Source organism: Lepisosteus oculatus, chromosome 3 (assembly GCF_040954835.1).
Source record: "Lepisosteus oculatus isolate fLepOcu1 chromosome 3, fLepOcu1.hap2, whole genome shotgun sequence".
Lineage (NCBI taxonomy): Eukaryota > Metazoa > Chordata > Actinopteri > Semionotiformes > Lepisosteidae > Lepisosteus > Lepisosteus oculatus.
This window is the reverse complement of record NC_090698.1, coordinates 23,251,784-23,275,654: the sequence shown is the minus strand read 5'-3', so window position 1 is coordinate 23,275,654 and position 23,871 is coordinate 23,251,784. Positions and strand designations below refer to the sequence as shown.

Genomic DNA, 23,871 nt, shown 5'->3' with positions numbered 1-23,871 from the left:
GCTTACAAGATCCATGTGTTTAGCTTACAAGGAGTACCTAGATGGTGTTTCCATGAACATTTAATACAATTGTAGGAATTGACCTTCGTCTGGCATCCATGTCTTGTCCTTTAAAACGTGCTAATAAAAAATACTATATAATGTAAATGTATAAATCCATGCGGTTTATCATTCCTACATTCAAGAGAAGAGAACATGAGTTTAGAGAAGTAAAATCAGTTTGGATGCCTCTGGCAGAAGTCCGGAAAGTTCAGTTTCCAGAAAGTAACATGCAAAACTACTTACTACTAAAATAAGCACGAAGCATATTTAATAGTTTTACTGAAAAAAACTCAAAATAGAAGAGATGGATTCCTTACTTTTACAGCACAACACTTCAACTTTTGCCTTGCAAGAGTCTTACCTGGGCTTATCTTCCTTCTTCAAAGCTTCTTCACATGATTCCTCTTTATCACTGTGTTCCCTCAGGATTTCTTTCTCTTTGATGCAGCTTGAGTCAGATGTCTCCTCTGCAACAGATTGTTGTGGGGCAGAATCCACAGAGGCTTCTGTAACTGAATTGTTGAAAGGTAAGACGGCAAAAATCATTTTTAATAGTGACTCCTACAAAAGAAAATGTTGTAATTTTATTCTTAGAAAAGGCAAAATGAGTATTTCTGGATCACAGCTTTTCAAAGACAGCCGAAATACCAGTTGTTCACACACCTCAGATTTAAAATTTACTTTAATTACTTGAAAATTACACAAGCACTCAAGCTAAAACTGTTTAAATATATATTTTTTTGCTTTATCATACAGCAAGCCACTCTGCCTCCCATGTCTTTTATTCTTACCTGTATCCTTGAGTGATGCTCCACATCGGTCTGATCCTGTCTGAGGACTTCTGGCTGTCCCGCCAACGTTGGGTTTGGGTTTTGGGAACCTGCTCCGTCTGAATCGGGACCCACTCTGTACCGAGGAGTCTTGGCTTCTGGAACTCAACTCTGAAGTGACTTCGGGCACCTCGGAAACTCTAGAAAACAGCATTTCAATAAGGTACCATTCATTCCTGACTCAGTAGAGGGACCACTGAGAACAAGGCCTCAATTACAAGAGGGTAATGGAAAGCAATAATGGTTCATAAAAAATGTTCTCTACTTTAAGGAAGGGAAATATTGTGGTACTGTAGGAGATGTTTTCATAACTGGCTTTAGATTCTGGTGACGACACATCTGCTCTATGTTAAGGGATTTCTAATTCCATTATCAGGCTGGGACTTCAATTTGATGTTATGCCTAAAAGAAGGTGTGTACCAATGCACATTGACCTTTTAACCATAATAAATACCAATTCCCTAATTTCTGAGGTCAGAAAGTGGCACTTATTCCTATCACAACCACTTCAAGCAGTATCTTACCCACATACTAGCTCAACAGTTTTGCTAAGCTTTTGAAATGTGATTAAATCATGTTGTACAGCTGCAAGAAATAGTCCTGAGTCCTGAATATATTTTAAAAGATATTAACAAATTCAGCAAAGGTGTTAATTTGTAACAGTGATGCGAACACTCAGCATCAAGGAACCCAATCAGACATTCCACCATCGTACAGTTGTATTAAGATACTATGGCCACAATTTACATTGTGAATTTAATAATATACCTTTTAAAGAGCATTTGCCTTTGTAGAATTAACACTAATGAAAAAAATACTGTATATCTCAAGATAATAATGCATGCAATATATCTTCTACAAGCACAATAAATAATAATTTAAATATCCTTTTTGATTTTATTGTAAAATATTGGCTCAAAAGTGAAGTCCTACAGTAAGACTGCATCTCTTATATAAAATATATCATGTAAAATTGATTTAGATTTTTTTTCTGTACATCTTAGAAACTTCTAAGCTGCAGAGCACTTTTAAATATTTAACAATTTTTTAATAATACCAAGAATACTGACAAAACGTTAACCCCACTTTCTTGAAAAGCCTTGAATCCTCTTTCTAAATGTCTTACTTGGAGCTGTTTTCTTGTTCATGTTCAGCCATTTCCTTCTTATCACCCTGCTCTCCAGGGACCTCATGGACCTCATTCTCTTTCATGCTGTTTAAGTCAGTCTCCTCTTGCTCGAGAGCCTGCTGTTGAACAGACTCCATAGAAGCAGCAGGCTGAACTGAATTATCTGAAGGCAAGACGGTAAGACATCTTTTTAATAATAATTTCCTACATAAAAAAAAGGGCATCATCATTCTGCTTTCCGAAAGCCATGTCTGTGTTATAATAAAGAACTTGCTTGTGCTTTTGTGGACAATTTGCAATAAATAGGAACACTCACTGTAGTAACTAAAACAAAGCTCTGAATTAGAACTCTCCTCACTTGTATTCACAAAAAACATAAATACAGTTTTAAAAGATTTTTTTTCAGTTTGTAAGTCACCCTTCCTCCTAGCCCCTCCATGTGCAGTGCTCTCACCAATGATCTTGTGCGGGGCTTTATCTTGCACCGGTATCTGAAGACCTCTGGCTGTGCTTCCCAGATTGGGTTTGGGCCTGGGGAACCTGCTCCTTCTGCTCTGAGACTTGTTTTCGGTTGGCGAGCTTTGACATAATGCGCTCATCTCTGCGCTGCCTTCAGACTCTTCAGAAACCCTAGAAAATAAGTTAATTATTTGCTTTTTCACTCTATAACCATAGGAGTACAGACAGAAAGGAAAAGGGATATGCATTTAGCACTAAAAACAGCAGATCTATCTTTAAACAGAAAAGTTAGGCTGTCACTGACCCTGAGTCTCCCATGTCTTTGAAAGGAAAGGCTGAACCAGATACATGAATCAAAATGCTATTAGAGACCAAATGTGCAAGATGGGCTCTGGATAGTTTTCCATTACTTAAAATGTTCTTAGTGTAACTTTAAAAACTTAGGTAACACTTCTACAATAACTGAGAAAAACAAATACATTTAATATGAAATAATACTGGCATATTGTGAATGATATGAATGTTATTTTACAGTAGTCCAATATTAAGATTACTGTAAACACGGTATTCTAAACATAGATATTTCAATCACATACATTACAATAGAAAGCCACCACTTAATTCAAGTTCATCACAGATTTTTATTGTAATATTGAGGAAGGGCAGACTGATTAGGATTTAAAATGTTTTAAAATGTAATGTGCAATTATAATTTTACTGAATATGCTCTTTTGTTTTCTGATTTTGTTAATTTTTTAAGCCCATGGACATTTTTCCCCCAATATATGAAACCCTGGCACAGTTTCACTTTTTTGTTTATTAGGAATCTTACCCAGGAGTGCCCTCCTGTTTCTGAGCATCTTCACCAGGTTTCTTGCTAAGAGCCGGGCCTAATCCATCTTTGTCTTTTGAACTGTTTGAGCCAGGCTGGTGCTCTTCAGACAACAACGGCGGGACAGATGTAATGGGTGCAGGCACATCTGAACTGGCTGAAAACAAGATAGTGAAAGATATATCTGGAAATTAGATGGTGTTACAACATGAAAATGACTATTCTATGCTTTGTGAAGAGCTCTGTGAATACACAAAGTGAGAAAATAAGAACAACAATTATATTCTTGACTTTACATCCAACAGTCATGTGGGGGTGAATGCGGTGTGTTTGGTTTCTAAAGTTCATTAAAGTACTACAGTATATGTATAAAACTTTGCTCAAAAGAAAAATATTCTTACAATAACTTACAACAATGCGACAAACACCTGAAATACACTGAAATTTTCTTAATAAAAGTTTTTTATTTTACATCCCTCTGCCTTCAGTACTCAGTGTTCTCACCAGTGCTGTTCTGAGGTGCTCTGCTCGGGGCTGGTTTCGGACTATCCTGTCCTGTCTGGGGATCTCGGACTGTCCTGCCCAGAGTGGGTTTGGGTCTTGGGAACCTGCTCCTTCTGAATCGACCCTCATTCTGAGCTGGCAAGCCTGGGTTTGTAGCACTCGACGCCGGCGTGACTTCAGGGGACCCAGGAACTCTGCCAAACAGCAGTTACTCACTTAGATATTATTCAGACTATTATCAATTCAGGATATCAAAATAAAGCCTTTAGGGTTTAAATAAATAGCAATTTTTGCTTGTTCAAATTAGCAATCTAGCATCATATTTTTTAAACTGTTTTAAACACCCAATATAGTAATAAAAAGAATTAAAACACTTCAAAAATAAGTAGAATTATTAAAGGAGCTTCATGAGAAAATTTTGTACTGTTTATTTACTGGCTGTACAATATGAGAATTTCTTCAAGGTCTCACTATTCTCCACTACAGGTCTCAGTCTAATTTCTGCCCTTCATTTCTTGGATTCCAGTTGCGTTATTTTGTGCTCCATTTTCCCAGCTGCCATTTCTCTAATGTTAGGATTAGGTGTATTAGTGTATTAGTTATATTACAAAAGCAGCAGTAGTAGTAGTATATTGTGGGCTCACTGAGCCAGTGAGTAGCTTTCAATGGGGTGGGTCTAAACAGTGAGAACAATAAATAAATACAATACAATAAATTGTAGAGACAGAATGAAAGAATGTAGTAAACTGTAGTGATAAAAATGTAGTGACATCACATATTCTTTGTTTAAAATTAAATGTTCTCAATGACCACCGAAGTTCTAAAGTTAGCGGCCTTCTTTGTGAAATACATTTAATGGCGATATGGTGCAGATGTTACATTTACTCTCTTCAATCACTTATTCAAAATCTAAGGTAAGCTGTACTTCATTCATTAAACTGTATGGACTTCTTGCAATTCTATAACTGCTCTAACTTTGGATTTTAAATCTACCTACTATTAAATAAATACAGTGAAAGTCATATTAATAATTACAATACACTATAATGAAGTCTATGGTCTTTCAATACGACACATAAATGCTATTATGTAGTTCATTAGATCTCTTACCTAGAGATGTCTTTTTCTTTCTGCACATCATCACCTGATGCCTCTGTATCACCCTGTTCTCTTGGGATGTCTTTCTCCTTTTCACTGTCTGAGACAGATTTCTCCTCGGTAGCTAAGCGTTGTGGGGCAGACTCAACAGGAGTAGGCTCAACTAAGCGGTCTAAAGAAGAAAATGTGAAATGTGTTTTTCAATACCAAGTCGCTGGTAAAGAGAAAGTGCTGTATTCCATTTTATTTCATACACAAAATGTGTGTACTCTGGGCATTCATATCCTATTTAAAAATTAACTGCTTTTCTAACAGTCAAATCTGAACTGTGACTGCTAAAACACACCCAGAATCCAGGCAATTTGGACATCACCTAGCATTGAGAGAAAAAAGAAATACGAAAGTGTGGGACAAAGTCTATAATTATTTTTTAAGCATCAAAGGAAAAAAAGGGGAAGGGGAAGAATTAAAAAATTAAACAACATTCTACAAATTAAACTTGAAATGCTAATTGCTTCCATTTGTCACCTATATTATAAAGTGATTCAAATTAATTTGTATTCCTACCACAGCTGATGCGAGGTGCTCCACTCCGTACGGGTTGAACCTGTGGACCTCTAGCTGTCCTCACCAGGTTGGGTTTAAGCTTTGAGAACCTCGTCCTTCTGTGCTGAGTACCATTCTGGGCTGAGGAGGCCGGGCCAGCAGCCCTTTCTTGTTCATCAGAACCACTAAAAATAAAGAGAACACTATTTGAGTTTTTCTTAAGATGTGAAGCTGCGTTGTTACAAAATAGCTCATAGACCCCAAAATATTTAATCTCATAAAGTCCAGTCATTGAAAAGAAATATGAAACGAGATTTGAACAGATGCAACAAGTACCTTATCCACCATGGTACCCATTCCCGTTAACTTTACTCAGCAAGCCAGTTTGAGAACCTGCATATCCATCAGATGCATAACTATGGTAATTTGAATGGACAATATTCTTTAATTTTTAATTCTATGATTGATTTACTTTTGTTTTTGCCAAACAAGTGTCATATTAGAACAATGGACATGAAAAGGAAAAAGAAAATTGTGAATACTGTCCAAATAATAATATTAAATAAGCCTTGAAAATGACATCAATGAGACCAAAAAAGGATAAGGCAACCATCACAATAAACAACATTACCAACCTCACGGTGCCTGAACTTTCTCCCGCTTTTTGGGGCTCCTCCACTGATGGAGAAGCTCTTGCTGTGGTGTCTGAAGTCTCTGATGGGGTCACAGCAGCGGGGGAGTCACATACCACTGCCTGAGGAGCCTCAGTGACGTCTGGCTGCTCAGTCTGTTCTGAACCAAGCTGCCCACTGGTTTCCTCTTCTTCCTCCACTCTCTGACATGAAGCTTCAATGACGGCATCTTCTGATCCTAGAAAAAAAACGGAAAACAGACATTCCAACACAGATGCACAAAATCCTATTTATAAAATATTAAGGAAGCAACAAAAATAAAAATGCTTGTGAGATTCATACCCTAAAACTAAACAACCTCAACTGGACAGATCAACTACTGCTCAACCTACAGGGCTCAGAGGACTGAGTGAGACCCTACTGAAATTTAGACAGTACTGATTTCTACTGAGGCAGAAGAGATGGTTTTTTGCCACAACAGTTTGCTGCGTGTGGCTCTGAGCCAACAAGTGATCATGACTGAATCCCGGTAAGGGTAGAGTAGAGCTACACGCAATACACACAACACATTAACACATAAACATCAGGACATTGCTGGGAGAAGCCAAAACTCTATGAACTTCTACTAGATAACAGACTGGGCCTCTGAAAGCACTTGTATTCCACAAGACAGACCTATCCCATTTTTCTTCACGATCATCCTCCTCTGTGGGTTGCGGAGAAGGAGGGTAATGGCAAGTGTAGCGATGGCTGCATCACTTATCAACAGGATTTTGATTTGGGAATTTTTGATGCCAGGGAAGATAAACAACATTTATCTTATGGTCCTAGGAGGCCCTAATAATTTGGCCAATACTACAGCAATCTATTGTATGCTGTTGAGACCAAGTTTACATGCAGTTCCAGGTATTAACACCCGATTACTGCCTGAGTACAATCAATAGGAACAACTTAATTATTCTCACCTGTGCTTCTCCCATCAGCCTCTGCGGGCACAAACTCAGAGTTTCTAATTGTCAGCAAAGTCTGTGCAGCCTCAGTGTTGCTCTCTCTATCAGAACCTGAGAATTCTGCACAGGAGACACAGATGGGTAAACAGCTTTTAGAATGCCTTTCAAAATACTGAAAGCATCTTATTTGACTTATTAAGGACTTCTATAATTAAAAGCAAATATTAAGAGACTATAATGTTTGAAGAAAATGTCTAAATAACCTATACATACAACGAGCATGAAAGACATCAGTCTGTTCTTGTATAAGTGCTTTCAGAAGAAAAAAGTACACTGGGGCATGAACTACATATTTTGGCATCATTTTGATTAATTGAGCACTTATGACTGAATGTAATACAATGACTGAGAGTTGAATAAACACTAAAGTGAGATATCTGACTGGGCAAAGGTGACTTAACCTTTAGAATATCAGGCCCAGCGATGAAAAAGAAAAACAGAGAAATGAAGCAATATCTATGTGCAGTCAATATGAAGGAGGAAAACAAAGTCAAGAGCAGTGGTGCAAGGTCCTCTTGAGCGGTGAGTCACGGTTTTGTTATGACTTCCATGATGGACGTTAGAATACTAACTCTTGTGTAAAACAGACAAAATAATGGGGAGGTTCAAGTGTGTTACTCTGGACAAGAGTGTCTAGTTGTTTCAACCATAGTGATTGATGGCAACATGACTATATGACTTCCACACTGATCCCCGATGAAATCATGGTATTATACTTGCTGCATTTTTTGGGGGCCCAATCCAGTTGGGCCAGGGCTGTCCTGTGTTGCCAGACCTGAACCTTACTGAACATCTACGGGATAAATTGGGATGATGTGTGGCACACCAGGTGCCATGAGCAGTGAACAGGCAAATGCCTGTCTAGAGTAGGTGAAAAGCACATGTTGCATATGTACTGCTTGTTTTGCTTTCAATAGTAGCCAAACATGCTGCTAGCCTGTAACTGTTGAGGTACACACCCTTATGACAAATATTTACAAGTCAAATGAATTTACTTGTCAAATCTGTTACATAAAGAAGTCAGTGCCCATGTTATGAAAAAGATTTGTTGTAATTATAAGTGAAAGGTGTCTTCTGATGCTCAGTACTGTATATTGACGAAATGATTAAAGTATCACAAGAAAAGAAACCTTAAAACTTACCAGAGACGGATCCTGTCGAGAAAATTTCAATCACATCCTACAAAAAGAATCAGATGCAACTAGTAAGAGTCAGCATTTACAATTTCTTTCCTCAACACCTTTAATGCAAAATCCATCTGGACAAGTGCAAGGAAAATAGCCCAATGCTCATCTCAAAAGCAGATCAAGGTTTTATAACACATTTGCTGAGAGGTTACAGGGTTTTGTCCAGCACTAATACAACAAATTGCGGGACTAAACCTGCACTTAAACTTAGAACTGAATGTAATGCATCTTTAGAAAAAAAAACATTGCCTCAACAAGATCTCGCCTCACAGCACACTTAATTTGTATTTGTATATGTGATTTTGTATTTAACATAGCACTGAAGAAGGAAAAAAAACAATTTTGTTAGAAACTACCATCATTCTTCTATGGTTACTCATATAGACTTTCAGCTGCTGCAACAACACTCATAAAATAGAAGAAAAAAATCAAAAGTTTTAAATCGTTCCAGAAGGCAACTGGTAATCTAACCCATTTATTATGGAGTAGGAAGATTTAAATAACCCAAATGTCTAAATATTCAAAATCTGATAATTCCTTTCAAGGATGACTTTAAACACTGTTTTTAGCAGTTTTAACAGCTTCTTAAAACTTTTCAAGTAGAAAGAGATTTCCACCTCTCCCAAGGTTCTGCGGTTATGAAGTACATGAAGTATAAAATCTGAAATGCTGTCACTGTATGATAATGTATGAGACTACTAGAGTGAAAGGCTGCCTCTTGTTTCCGGGTCCTCCTGGACGGTCTCTATTGACCCCTGGTTGGGAATGTTGTTCAGCTACATTGACATAATTCCCAACAAAACCATGTCACTTTAAGATGTTATCTAAAGTGCCTGGTTTCTAATCCCAAAACATGTGGACCAAATGACTGTAAAGTGGAGATGATTTCTTTTCACTTTAAAATGCCCACAGTACTAAAATCCGAAAATAGTTCACAATGGGGCATAAAGAACTCCCCAACAAGTCAGCTAGACAAACCTCACTGGTAAGAAATCCAAATAACTAATTGATCACTTACAACCAATATGTCCAACTGATTTTCAGAAGGAACTACAACCTCCTCTTGTGAAGCTCGGCAAAGGGCCTCATCACACAATGACTGAGAGAAGTGGGTCTGCTCGCTCTCAAGAGAGCAGCGTCCATCAGGGACACTGTCTGAGATCTCAAGCTGTGCAGAAACAAGGAATGTTGGAGGGCAGGGTTATGGAAAATGAAATGAAACAAGCAAACAAAATGACTATTACAAATAACCAGAAAGGGCTTTACTCACAAAGTCTCAAAGATAACATTCACAGATTGTTTAGTGGTTTGTTGATTCTTTGTTAAAACATAAACAAATTAGTTGATTTCGATTCAGAGCTTACTGTTCTGATAGCATACAATAACACGGCTATTCATTTAAAAAAACTTCACTTTCTCTTTTAGTATTATAAAAAAACTTTGTGAGAAGAACCCTTTATCCAAAAAGAAATGAAATGACATGAGGGCTTCATTGCAATTGGTGATTATGCATGTGAATGTTTATGTGAATGCATTTGATGATAACTCTGTCTCTCTTTAGCAAGAGGGAGACAAATGCATCCCCAAAATATCTGATGTTACATTCTACCAGCCATTAGAAATAAATGACATTTCAAGGGAAGAAACGCTATTCTTTTCCACAACTCCCCGTCACAGTACAAAAAAAAGTGGGCGTGCATTGTCACCTCTTCCATAGTCTCCTCCACTTCCACTGGGACCATGGTAGGTGACCGCAGGCTGGCGGGCACAAACACAGGAGCCTGGTTCACTTCCTCAGGGTTTGTAGGATAGCAGTAGTCTTCCTCGGCCCTCCCCTCATCTGCCTCTTCCTCGTTTTCCTCAGGCTCCTCCGGAGATGCCCTCAGAGTTACCAGCTTGGCCTTCCCAGATCTTTGGGTCTTCTGGTTCTGGTCTAGGCTGGGTTTGTCCTTTGTGGGGGTAGCAGAGTGGTCCCTGCCTCTCCGACTAGCGGGAGAGTCCTCAGGAGACGGCGGCACGGCAGAAGGGGAAGCCACAGGAGAATTATCCTCCTCCTCGGGCTGCTTCAATTGCTGAGAAAACTTTGGTATTCTTCCTGACCTTCATACCAAAAAACCACCCAAAAATCGTAGAGTGGGATATTTAGCTCAAAGTGAGGTCTTAAACACTAATTTTAGGATAAAATGGTAACATGTCTCTACTCATTAAAATTAAGACAGCTAATGAATTAAAAAAGTAGTCTACAATTGTCATTACTACTGTATATACTGAATGACGAATCTGCATTAAAAACTATTCATAAAGATTGCTCAGAAGTATCAAAGGCAATTTTTTTATCAACAGTAGAATACTATCTACTCTAGTCCCCCTGTTTGTTTTCATATTAACAGAAGCAGACAGCAGTTATACAAAACCCACATAGAAGACAGCTTTAAAAAAACAAAACAAGACACAGAACAACTCTCCTTAAATTCGGGGACTCCCATTTAAACATTTACATTACAACCTAGAACAACATGGATCAGCATCTGAAACAATATGAGGATCCATTGGCAACGCTGCATTCTGTCAATCTAATTTCTAATCTCTAATTCATACTTGAGGATCTTACCTGGTAGGTTTGTTCAGCATGTGCTCCTGCACAGCAGTGAGATCAGGGTCCTCTTCCATATCTTCTCCTGGGTTCTCACTGTCCGATGACTCTAAAATATTGGTGCGTTTTTTCACTCTTTTGGGTTTCTTCCCTTTTGAAGATTTAGAGTTACCACCCTCATGCCCAGGTCCTTGGGAATCAGGTTCTTTGCTTGCCTGCAACACACCACACCACAAGAAAAGACTTAAAATAAATGTTGAATGAACATACATGTACATATGCCTTCTGCACAACAACGTAATTAATAATACACTTATATAGTGCAATGGCAGAACGCTCACCGCACATCAGCTATCAGTAGGGAGGAGAGCAGAGTAATGAAGCCAATTCATAGATGGGATTATTAGGAGGCCATGATTGGTAAGGGCCAATGGGAAATTTGGCCAGGATGCCAGGATTACACCCCTACTCTTTTTGAGAAACGCCCTGAGATTTTAAATGACCACAGAGAGTCAGGACCTATACCTGGGCATTAGGACCCAAATGGACCGCAGGGTGAGTGCCCCCTGCTGGCCCCACTAACATCTCTTCCAGCAGCAACCTTAGATTTTCCCAGGATGTCTCCCATCCAGGTACTGACCAGGCTCACTGGTACTTACATGGCTGCAAGCCAATAGTAATCAAAAGTTAAATATTGTACTGTATATGGGCTACAAAAGAAAAGTGTTAATTCAAGTGATTTTTGCTTTCATTTGGCTTTTTTCTTAACAAAAAGAATAAAAGCTATCAAAAACTGAGATCTCCAAACTAAACTGAACTTCAAGCATCTGAATTATGTTTAAAAGGGAACTGCGGTCCCAAATTCTCAAGACTGATTATTAAATCTCGGTACCAACAACTGAAATATTGCAAAATTTTACATATTCCAAATTGTGCACTTTGTGAAAGCGCTGTATGGTTGCTACGCTGTCTCACAGGCAAGAGTTTGAGCTTGTCTGAACTGCGTGAAGCTGCCCTTCCTGCTCACTAGTTTCTGTAATGTAATGTAATGTGATGTACACGTGAATAACTGCAGGTTATGCAAGCGGTCATTTCACTGCAGAAATGTTCCAAAGTGGCATATTTAAGGATTTGCATTTGTCAGCCAAACTGTCTCAAGGTCGAGAGCAATAATTCTACTGGATCAAAAACCTATGTACGGTATTCACAAGCCTGCTTGTTTAAAATGTAATAGGGCCTTTTCAACTCACCAGCAGTTTGGTTGCCTCATTCTGTGCAGAATATGGCACTACACATACCTGCAAACTTTGTCAATTTTGTTATGTAAATATGACATATTACTTCATTACTGTGTACATTTTACTTTCACTGTCACTAATGCCTGTTATAAAAATAGAACTGCAGTTCCACTTTAAATAACCTTGTTACCCACAGCTCCCCACTATTAATTCTACCAGTGCAAATATTTAGGGAGGCTACTATAGGGTTATGTACCGTGGAGTCAGGAGAACCTCCTTCCGTTCCTTGTTCGCCTTCAGTCCTGCTTTTAGCCCCTGGGGTTTCCAAAGCTTCTGCAGCTCTCTTGCCTCCTCTTCTCTGTGTAAGCTTCGGCTTTGGCTTCTGGGAACGATGTCTTGCGGGCTGAGCTGGTTGGATCAGAGATTCCTTTCCTTCCTTCGCAGGGCTTTCTGTTTCTTGTGATCTGCAAGGTATATGAACTGCAGTAAATATCATGCATATGTAATACACTGTTTATAATGTGTGGTATTGTCCATCATACTGTGTTGTCTGCTGTACTGAGTATGTCCTGAGAGATTGGCGCAAATAAGAATTCCAGTGTACATGTACATATGGCAATAAACTCCTCTACTACTACTCTATTCCGAAGCACTAATATTCTTATTGACAGAAAATTACCTATTGGCACCATCAGGTATAACTTCAGCACCAGCAGCTCCATTTCCAGGCTCTTCACAGGAAATAACTTCCATGTCTGTTGGGCCTACTAGGAAAACAAATTAATGCTGCAGGATCCATATTGTCTTCAGGGCATACAACATTTGAGATGTACAGTATGTCCTGAATTTTAGCCATGAAAAAACCATAAGTATCGGCTGGACTAACTGCAATTAAAAATAAAATAAGGTCAACGCCAAATATGTTTAAGATCAGCAAGAAAGCAAGTACACACAAACTCCAAGTTCTGAATGAACAAACTGTGTAAACGCAGCTCTTAGTACCTTCTTCGCATGTTTTTTTTCTCTTTCTTTGCCTTTTCTTTGTGTCCGGAGGCCTTTCAGAAGTTGCGTCTTCAGCTCCCTCGTCCTTCCTGTGCTTGCGTTTCTTCCTGGCTGCAGGACCCGCCTGGCTGCTCTCTCCGTCCTCACCTGTGTGCACACTGAAGGACTCCTCATTTTCCTTCTCAGCCAGCTCCGGGTCACCCTCCTCATCCTCACTGCCGGACCCTGACACAAGGAAGCTGCCTTCAGCAGCTTTATCCTGGTCACTCACTTTTTCTGAAAAACAACACATTACTAGCTTTGCGAACATTTCTTTCCTTCCAAAGTTTAATTTATTGCACACCAATACAAACAAAGCAAGTCCAGTAAACCTGAGAAGGGTTCCAACACCATGTGATAATGTCCCATGATTTGAAAAAAAGCATTTTTCAAACAGGACAGTGTTAGAGGGCTGAAAGCATGTCGCCATTACTGATTTCTGATAACTAGTGCAAGTTTGGAAAGAGAAAAGACAATAATAGATGTTTAAGTGATATTTTAAGGATGCTGGATGCTGCCTTGGGTATGAACCATAAAACAGATTAGGTACTTTTTTATTAGACCATGAATTGCTTTTACAAACTGAAGAAATGTTTTTGTTTCCCGTGAATCTCATTACATTCAGTAGCTGTTTAAGACACCTACCAGCGTCCTAGGCCAGAAAAATTTTAATATACTAAAACAGCTTTAACCCAACTCCTTACTTTTTCGCTTGCTCCTTGGTCTAGCTGAAGTACTCTCTGTCAGATTCTTCCTGCTTCTTCTAGGTTTTTCCTTCTTCTTCGCATCTTCAATCTGAGCCTTTTCCAGAAGTTTGCTGAAGAAATCAATATCAAATGGCCTTTTCTCTCCTGTAACGGAAAAAAAACCCACCGTAATTAGCAAAAACGTTTCTTTCACGTTTATACATGGTGTGATGATTCTGGTGGCATGGTGGTTTGGTGTTAAATACAATTCCAGACTGGTGTGCATTCTGTATAGAGTTTGCATATTGTGCCTCTGCTCACATGAGACTTCTGTGTGTGCTCTAGTTTCCTCCCATCTCACAAAGACATACTACGTTAACTGGTGTGTATGTACTGTCCACTGTGTGTGGTGTGTGAGTGCGCATGCAATATATCCACTTTTCAACGAAAACAGTGTCCTAGGAACAAATGAGCAGGAAAAGGTCAACTTTCTTCAGCAGCAACAGGAGTATAACTAGACACTTGATACTGTACATTCATGTGCGAATAATGTTCTATTATACAAAATCAGAGAAAAAAGTCAGAGCACTTAGTTTTCTTTACAAGACAGACATTCCATCTTGTACTGATTACAAGATGTCATCAAAACAAAAACATAGCTAACATAACGACGCATCAACTATTTACAGAAGCACTGCATAGTGAGAAAACAGATCCAGCTTAGCAGTGAAATATCTGAACAATTATTATATCAACCACTCAGAAGAACCCAGAAAGCTTTTATGTAAGTAGGTGAATTTTCAGAGCTTGTTAAAAGAAACTAGAAACTTCATAAGAAAGTAAACTACACATTTTAAAACAATTAAAATTACGAGGAACTAAACACATTTACACATTACACAACTTCTTGAAAACTGTTCTTAAATCTAAACAACAAGCAAAATATATGCAAGTCATTGTTTACTGAGATAGGGAGGTCAACATTATGTCTGGATGCCAAAGTTAAAGAAAATTGAAACATATTATATTATTGCTGCATTTAGGATTAAAATCCCTTACTAAATGCTTTGTCTATCCTCCAGGAGTTCGTCCGTTCTTCTTTCTTGAATTTGTTCTGTGAAATAATAGAATACATGGAATAAATCAGTCTATCAATTCAGCCTATCATTGAGTCATGTCAGTCAGCACGAGGTGGATGAACACCACGCACTATAACTCCCACAAGGCCTGCAGCTAAGACAGCATCATTTTGAGGAGTGGTGCAGCACTCATCTGCATCACCACAAGCTCACAGGTGAACAACAGGTCTGAGGGGTTGCAGCTGTACAGAAAATGCCCCCCAAATGGAGCCCACATATTCCCAACCTGACCAGAGAAAACTTACTGCTGGGGAATTCCAGTCATAGGCAATACATGATATTCCCAAGGCTTGAAGGCTTAGCATCATCTTGACTGTAGAGCTTATCCTGTCCTTCACAGTTACTATACTTAATATAAAAGCGTCTCAATACAATACAGGCACAATCAGTGACATATCCATAACAAACCTAAGAAGTCAGCTGATTCAAATTATAAAGCATTTGTAAACTCTGTATATTTCGAGCTTGCCTAAAACCAGATTTGTAATTTAATTATAGATGTTAATGTAACACAGTACCGTATATCCATGGCTGGGATTATTTTAGTATCTAACCATATCTAATGTACATATGTAATGTATATTTATTTTATGCATCTGTATTGTCCTATTATCTGTTGTTCTCTTTTATTTTATTAACTTATTTTGGTTATTAATCCATGAAGAAAACTAGAGTGTTCCTATAGTGCCACAGGGCTTTAGGTTTGCCCCGGTAATTTAGTCACCATTTTCCCTTGAAAACCTTTTCTCAGTATTATTTCTGAATTTCCCCTTTAAAAGAATCAATATACTGTATAAGGTATACATTTTGATCACAGAACAATGGACACAAAAATGACATAAATAAGAAACCATGTTATGATAATCTGTGCCAATAACTCTATTTTACACATTTTCTCTTCATTATACTTAATATTAAATTGTTCAAATGTTTTAAAATATGTCTTATATTACAGCATGAAACTACAGGTGCAACACAATATATTATCACAAAACTTTACCGTTTAACTGTATGCATGATTGTTCAAGGATTCAAGCAATGTAAAGTGTCATTGTTTTCTAGTTTCTAAAAGAGTAATACATACAGTATTTCACATGGTTTAATTGTATAAAAAATCTATAATCATACAACTGTTGATCAAGTCTATTGTACATCATGCAAACTGTGACACATACTACATAAACCTCCCTTTCTATGCAAGGTTATTACCAGACTAATATTCAATGATCAATTCAAACTGTTAATGGCACTATCAGTACTACAATTTTGGAAATCTTTAAGTATAATGAATAATTAAGTACAATGAAATACTATTACGATAATTATATTATATATATTATATATAATAATGTATATTATATACATTATATATTATATACATTATATATTATATTATAAAATCATGTTTTACAGATTGGATAATGTTGTAATGGATAATTATTAAAAATATTATACTGTAATCATAATAGTACTACAGAGAGTAAAAATATATTTGTCTTTGTTCTAAGAATGCCTTTAAAAAGTGATAAAAGAAATCTACAATAACATTTGATGGAAGTATCTTGACTGTCTCTGGGACTATACAGAGGCCTGAGTTTGCCTGGAGTATAAAAGGAAGGAGCACACAGCAGACATTCATTGATCTATCATTGATTTACATAAGAGAAGTAACTGATAAAAGAGATAAAAACTCTTACTTTGATCTCTGTCCTGGCTCTATGTGGAAAGAGCTGACCAATCATTGAGAAATCTGTCCCCACCATGCTGATAGCCAAAAAGAACATGTCTGTCTCTAAAATTACAGGAAGTACACATTCAAAATCAGTCAAACACAAAAACTAAACAACAACAGAAACAGAGGACAAATACTGTACTTGTGAATATAAATCATTAAGATTAAGTCATCATGACACTGTACTTTATTTTTAATAAAGTCTGTCTCTTAAAAACATTACAATGACTTTTTACGATATCATAGATATACAGTTATAATGTATTCAATGTTGAAAAAAGAACCGTTTATATCATTTTAGATTACGTTTAACTTGACAATTTTCTAAAGCAAGAGACACTTTGTTTTGACCAATAATTACTTAATTAAAACCTAATACTAATGAAGATGTGGAAATGGAATGTGACTTATTCTCTCACCTCTGTTGGACCAGGGCTTCGTGTAGCTGGCTTTCCTAAAGCTGGAGTAGGTTGTGGTAGACCCACGCTCAAAAATTGGATCATTCTGTTCTACTACATTGGGACCTTTGACTCTTAAAACCTCCACAGTCAAACTGAAAAATACGGGAAGACTTGTTTAAATGGTGACTAAACAAAATGGATCATTTCAATAACTAGCAAAACTCTTCTGTAGCTTGAGCTCAAACACGGAATGCCCCAAATCTTTACATAATCATAATTAATAACAAATTGCATTTTAAGTCCAAAAATTACATTTAAGTGAAAAACTACTGTTATATTTTGTATTCTACACTTTTTTGAGCTCCTAGCTTAATACTGTAATCGCACTCAGAGCACAAAAAAGTCTGTGCATCACTAAACAAAGAAGTTAAAAACCTTAACTGTTATTGACCCATTCTGATTAAAGTATCATATTAATGACATGACCACATGGTTTCTAAAATTTCTTATATTTCTCAATTTTTCTCACTATATTAAAGCATCTAGAGAAGATTGATAATCTAGCTTCCAACTTTTTCAGGTGATCTGAAAGTATACCATACTTACAAATATTACTTCATTTATCAATAGTATTTTGCAAATGTACTGTGCTTTGCATTACATAAAATATTTGCTGTTTATATCTTGCACCATTTGTGCAACACTATACTTTAAACTTTAAATTTATTCTGTGTTTTCAAATGCTACATGCTTCATTTATAATTGTTCTTAAATATATATATAACTTCCTTTTAATTATCTGAAAAATCTGGTCACAAATATAGAAGATCATCTATTATCCAGTAGCCTTTGAGGAGAAGAGTTTGCCAAACATTGGATCATGTACTCTGCTTGTTTTTCTTTTTCTTTTAAATTTATACTGGATTTTCTAATGAAAAATGAAAATAAAGTTTAATTTGCAATCATTAAAGCTTTAATTGCTTCATCTCTCTCTCTAATTCTAGTTTAGAATTAACTCAATGACTGGTAGAAAATAATTTCAATGGCAGTCTGGTTTAATCACATTTCCATTACCTTTCTTCATCAATAATAAGTGAGCCGTCTTCTGCCACTTTCACCCTGGGAACCAGAAGCTGGTCATCCTGGACAGGCTGATCCTCATCCTCATCCTCCTCCCCCTCTTCTTCCTCCTGGGGCCTCAGTGAAGGTCTGAACACAAGTCACCCATTTAAGCCTCTTTGCTATACATATCTTAAAGATCTGTCTTTTGGTCAATTTAGGTAACATTTGGTTTTGGATTTTGTAACAGTTGTAAAGCCAATTAAAGAACTGAACATAAAATAAAAATGCATTAAATAGAAATATGAAAGCAATTAGCCTGTGGTTCAAAAGAAGGATTATGAACGACTACAGCAACTGCCCGCACTGCCAAAAATCCAGCAATGTCTTGGATTCTGTTCAAACAATATATTAATTCTCACTGTGGCACTACCTGATCATTTTATACCCGATTAATTTATCCTATAAATATGTATAAAATGAATATATAATTTAAGGTAAATTAATAAATAGCTAGATTAATAGATAGTGCAACAATATTCTGAACTGAGAGATGGGTGCCCTTTTTTTTACACAATAAGATACAAACATACAGAAACAGCAAAGTCAAATCCCAGTTTGCTTTCACATCTGACCATAAGTATAACAATGTTCCTGCAGTGCAGACAAGTTCTTTGAAGAGGTACTGTATGGTATCATTTTGGTAAAGGTGTCATTAACATCATGCAGTGCAGGATTTAGTGTATAGTGTGAGAATCCAACAATCTCAGCCTCATTAGACAGACTGTGGCCAAGCTTGGTAATCTTAACCACTCATCATTGTGCCTTATTTTCTACAGTCTTACAGTGGAATTAAATAAATATGTGCTGAAATAAACATTTTTATTTCATTATGATTACCTGTGGTTATAGCACAAATTAGAAATGAAATTATAATTATTTAGTTTTCAGAGGAGTCTTATTGATACTGCCATCTATGTCTTGGCACAGTGCTCCCATTACACAACCACTTCATGAAAACAAATCTGCAAAGATAACCCACAACATATGTAATGGTCTCAAAACCATACAGATAGAGAGGGTTAAATATAAATATTAGATATTACTCTAATTAAAAGTGTATAGAGGAATGCAAATGGGAGGCAAATGCATCAGAACTCTTTTCTTACTCTCTGTTGGGCGGAAGGGTCGTCACAGTCTCAGTCTGCCTCTGTTCTTGCTCTAATGAAGACCTGTTATTAAGTTGAACATGAGCTCATTTAAACACAGGACACACAGATACATCCAGATACAGAAAATGTTACCATATGCCAGAAGCACCAAGTAATTTATATGTGACAAGTAACAAATTAACTATACTAAAAAAAAAGATAAACCAAGAGAAATTAAGCAATGCAAGAAAGGACAGTCTTATTAAACAAAAATTTGGGTGAATATCCATATTAATACATTTGACATTTAGGCATAAAGCTTAGTCCTGATGATGAAAACCAAAAAATGTTGCAAATACTTATTTTAGTCAAACTGGCCCATTTTTATTTAAAGAAGATCTGCAAGGCAGAACCCTATCAGCCAGCAGCCATATCACTCTGCAACTCACAACTGGAAACCCACTGAAGCTCAGCAGGTGTGAGCCTGGTCAGTACCTGGATGGAAGACCTCCTGGGAAAAACTAAGGTTGTGGCTGGAAGAGTCCTAATGCCCCAGTATAGTGATGGGGACACTATACTGTAAACAGGCGCCGTCCTTCGATGAGACGTAAAACCGAGGTCCTGACTCTCTGTGGTCATTAAAAAGTCCAGGGTGGCTCTCGAAAAGAGTAGGGGTGTAACCCTGGCGTCCTGGCCAAATTTCCCATTGGCCCTTACCAATCATGGCCTCCTAATAATTCCCATCTATGAACTGGCTTCATTACTCTGCTCTCCTCCCCACTGATAGCTGATGTGTGGTGAGCGTTCTGGCGCACTATGGCTGCCGTCACATCATCCAGGTGGGGCTGCACATTGGTGGTGGTGGAGGGGAGTCCCCATTACCTGTAAAGCGCTTTGAGTGGAGTGTCCAGAAAAGTGCTACATAAGTGTAAGAAATTATTATTATATTGACCAGAACATGATGGCAACTTTGAAGAGAGGTCGGCATTTGAGGGCACAAAAAATTTCAGCAAACAGAAAAGGAAACTTACTTCATTGGATTGCTCTCCGGTAAATAGTATATGAAGTCCCTCATTATCATCTTGCTCCGGTCCTGAGGGACAGGGGTTTCAAATGTGAGAACCTTCCCTTTCTTCAGTTTCTGTAACCAAGAACAAGAGTCAAGGATTAAAGTCCTGGATAATAAATGAAACTGCCTTTTCCAAGTTAATTTTAACATGATTCTGTTCTCTAAAAAGACCCAAATAATCTAAAGCCTCAACTAGAAATCTCTATTCAGGCATAGTTTAGAGTAATTAAAGACAGAGGGTGATGCTGAAATGATGGTGTTCAGATTGCACAGGGGTATTGTGAAACCAATAGTATGCAGTTGATAAGGTAAGATCACTTTACTGGCCGTATACAATTTCTTGTATTAGGAATTTGTCTTTTTGCCTATACCCCAACTTGCTTTCCATGAGACACACACACACAGACAGGGAGAGAAGCTTGGGGTCAGAGCGCAGGGTCAGCCATTTATATGGCACCCCTGGAGCAGTTGGGGTTAAGGACCTTGCTCGGGGGCCCAATGGAGTAGGATTTCTCTACCGGCTACGGGATACGAACCAGCAACCTTCCAGCCACAGGCACAGATCCTTAGCCACAGAGCCACCTCTCCGCCCTAGCTCATGTTATCCTGGGAGCTAAGCTACGATCCCTCTTTGTATTTAAAATACCTGGCACTGAATGTATTAAAAGACACATTGAGAGGTCAATTCTAAGGAAGTAACCAAAAGAAACCTTTTTTGTCAAGTATACAGGGCGGTACTGTGGTACAGTGGTTAGCTTTGCTGCCTTGCAGCTCTGAGACCTTGGGTTCCTTTCTGTGGGCACTATCTGAGTGGAGTTTGGATCTTCTCCCTATTTGCACACGGGTTTCCTCCCACAGTCCAGAGACATAATTCTAGGTTAACTGGCTTGCTTGAAACTGTTCCTGGTATGAGTGTGTACAGTATGTGTTTGTGTCTATGGACAAACACACACAGATAGCACCCCCGGAACTGACACTACTCCCATCCCTGTCTTGGGTGTATCCCGCCTTGCGCTTGTTGCTTGACAGGTTATGCTCTGGTGTCCCCCGCCACCCTGGACTGGATAAAGCAGTTTAGAAAATAGATGAATAAATAAAAGTTAATTTCCCATTTAGAGCAGATGTGAATTACCAGGATACAATGACGTGATTACGATGTGAAGTAGCAGTAAATTAATACCTCCAACTGAAAACCTATTTCTATTCTTACTAACTATACTTGGACACTTATATTTTTTAGTGGTTGTGCCCCCTGTGCTGTGAATGATAAATACTGCAGTAGATGTACTGAAACATAATAATTGTCGAAAATGAGAAGGGCCATTCGGCCCATCTTAATATCCTTTAGAATCTTATTGCCATACAGGTGCTCCTCTACTTTGGTTTTAGTGATTTCCATATTTCTCCATGTAAAAGAAGACATAATGGTTTGCAATTGTTTGGATTGATGTTTTTACCCTTTTTATAGATGTGAACTACATTAGCAATTTTCTAGTCAGTTGGTATTAACCCTATTTTGAGAGACTGCTGGAAGTTTTTTTTAATGATCTCTGAATAACATATTGTTTCCTTAAGTATCACTGATAAAATACCATGAGTATTTTATAAATGTATGTTCCTAAGTGAAATATTCAATATATCTGCTACTTTCCTGTCATTATTTACAAGTATCTCCGTTTAATTTCTGAGAAACCTAGTCAGATCCAGCTAATCTAATAATACAATCCTTATTATAATATTCAAGCTCAATCAAGACAACAAGATCAATACTGAACAGCACATATAACCATATGGATTGCAATAAAGAGTTTTTCCTTTGCTTCCTAAATATTTGCTGAACTGCTGAAGGGAAAATTATGTTAAGGCCATGTCCTATGATGGACTTGGTTCCTCCAAAGAAGAGCACGAGTGTTTTGCCTCCAAAATGCAGGTGTTTTATCAATTGGCATAACTTTTTATCAGTTGTTCAAATGGCCATTAAGAAATCACTATTTTGGATAAACAACCAAATTGATTAAACCTACTGTAGGTGGCTTAAGTGAAGCCAACCAGTAAGGACACCTGCTTGAGAAGTGGTTAAGGTCAATGATTACAAGTTTGAATGTGCATAATATCATGAGCACACTGTGATCAGGACTCTCCTCGAGGAAGCACACTATTAGGTCCACTATTTGTGCCATTGAGAGCAGGTTGGGATTAGAGTGCTAGAATGCCTTCAGTTATGAGAGACACATGCATCACTACCAATTGGCACTGAATCTCTGGTATGAGGCACTAAGCCTGTGAATAGCTCAAAAGTAGCAATCACAGGGTTTGTAGCTGCGAGCCAAAAACACTTAATTGGCTGTGCTAAGAATCGAGTGGCAATAACAAAAATAAATAAAGGCAATTCTTAATATATATGCAAAAAGCAAATATGGGGATAGCATCAATTAAAAGTACTTATATTCAAAGGTTTCCATCATGTAGTTCCCAAACACAAGGCTTTACGTGAAATGAGTCATAATTCCAATCACCCTGCTCAAACAACTCACTTTCTCTTTTTGAATTTCCTGTTGAAGAAGCTCTCTCAGTTTCCGGGCTTTTAGGATCCTCTCACGGTCTGAAGAAATGCTTGGCTTATTTAGAGGCACAGAAGATTTAGGGGAAGGTTCTTTTGGTGATGAATCGCTGCATTGTGATTCTTTCTGACCAGGAAGTGAGGATTCAGTCAGTTGCTGTGTGCTCCCTGCAGATGTGCTTTCCTGTGAGACTTTTGGGGATAAGGTACGCTTTTGTGAACTTTCACTAGCTGTGTTATCTTGTCCAGCTGACAGAGGTTGACTTGAACAGGCAGAAGCCTCAGATTTTTCTTCTGCGGCCTTTGGCTGTTTTCCACCGGAAGATCTTCGTCGGGCTGGCGACGTGAGGGTTCTGCGGGGAGCGTTCTCTGCCTGCGTGCGCTCTGGCGAAGTCGGGGCCTTATCCTCGACAGCAGGTGACGCGACGTGCTTTGCAGGGGGTGACTTGGGCGTTGCTCTGGCACGTGGTTGGGCCGAGGCAGGAACTGCTCTGGGCTTGGCGAGGTTTGGCATCGCGGAGAAGCGTTTTCTTCTTTGTACAGTGGCGGCTGGAGAACTGGTGCTAGCAGAGGCTGCACCCTCTTCACTCTTTGCATTCCTATTTTAAACATAACAAAATGATTATGTAAAGCAAACAATAATACACCTATCCAGCATTTTAATGAGAAACAAATAAATGAGGACAGTATAGCACTGCAGTCTACTTTCCCAATGAGGCATGAAGAATATTATCATTTAAGACTGTTTCTGCAAATTGTTGGTGCTCACCTTTGGTGGTTTTCCTAATATTCTAAGTAGGTTAACTTTTATATACAAAAAATCAATTTTAATAACCTACAGTAACTGACAAAGTAATTTCCAATCCAGCTATGCTAAAACCCTTTCCTTTCACTCCAGCTCATTAATAGTAATTTTACTTTCAAGGGCTGCCT

General features: G+C 38.0%; 1 protein-coding gene across 10 annotated transcripts in view; it reads right to left on the bottom strand.

Annotated features, from left to right (window-relative positions):
• Positions 1-23,871, bottom strand: part of LOC102694984 (transcription factor TFIIIB component B'' homolog) — a 41,228-nt gene that overhangs the window by 13,491 nt on the left and 3,866 nt on the right. For 5 of the 10 annotated variants that reach the window (XM_069187040.1, XM_069187039.1, XM_069187038.1 and 2 more), the window contains 25 exons: positions 22,913-23,537; positions 20,341-20,450; positions 19,328-19,390; positions 18,174-18,308; positions 17,118-17,251; positions 16,664-16,758; positions 14,887-14,941; positions 13,846-13,992; positions 13,103-13,378; positions 12,780-12,867; positions 12,357-12,564; positions 10,881-11,077; positions 9,976-10,369; positions 9,288-9,437; positions 8,225-8,261; positions 7,038-7,142; positions 6,076-6,310; positions 5,462-5,625; positions 4,907-5,066; positions 3,797-3,990; positions 3,293-3,449; positions 2,456-2,631; positions 1,999-2,164; positions 834-1,012; positions 404-554 (listed from right to left, as the gene is read on the bottom strand). In XM_069187040.1, coding sequence (XP_069043141.1) covers positions 404-554; positions 834-1,012; positions 1,999-2,164; positions 2,456-2,631; positions 3,293-3,449; positions 3,797-3,990; positions 4,907-5,066; positions 5,462-5,625; positions 6,076-6,310; positions 7,038-7,142; positions 8,225-8,261; positions 9,288-9,437; positions 9,976-10,369; positions 10,881-11,077; positions 12,357-12,564; positions 12,780-12,867; positions 13,103-13,378; positions 13,846-13,992; positions 14,887-14,941; positions 16,664-16,758; positions 17,118-17,251; positions 18,174-18,308; positions 19,328-19,390; positions 20,341-20,450; positions 22,913-23,537 — 4,401 coding nt within the window. The remainder of the gene's footprint in view (positions 1-403; positions 555-833; positions 1,013-1,998; positions 2,165-2,455; positions 2,632-3,292; positions 3,450-3,796; positions 3,991-4,906; positions 5,067-5,461; positions 5,626-6,075; positions 6,311-7,037; positions 7,143-8,224; positions 8,262-9,287; positions 9,438-9,975; positions 10,370-10,880; positions 11,078-12,356; positions 12,565-12,779; positions 12,868-13,102; positions 13,379-13,845; positions 13,993-14,886; positions 14,942-16,663; positions 16,759-17,117; positions 17,252-18,173; positions 18,309-19,327; positions 19,391-20,340; positions 20,451-22,912; positions 23,538-23,871) is intronic. The other 5 variants (XM_069187041.1, XM_069187037.1, XM_069187042.1 and 2 more) reach the window with 5 other exon arrangements.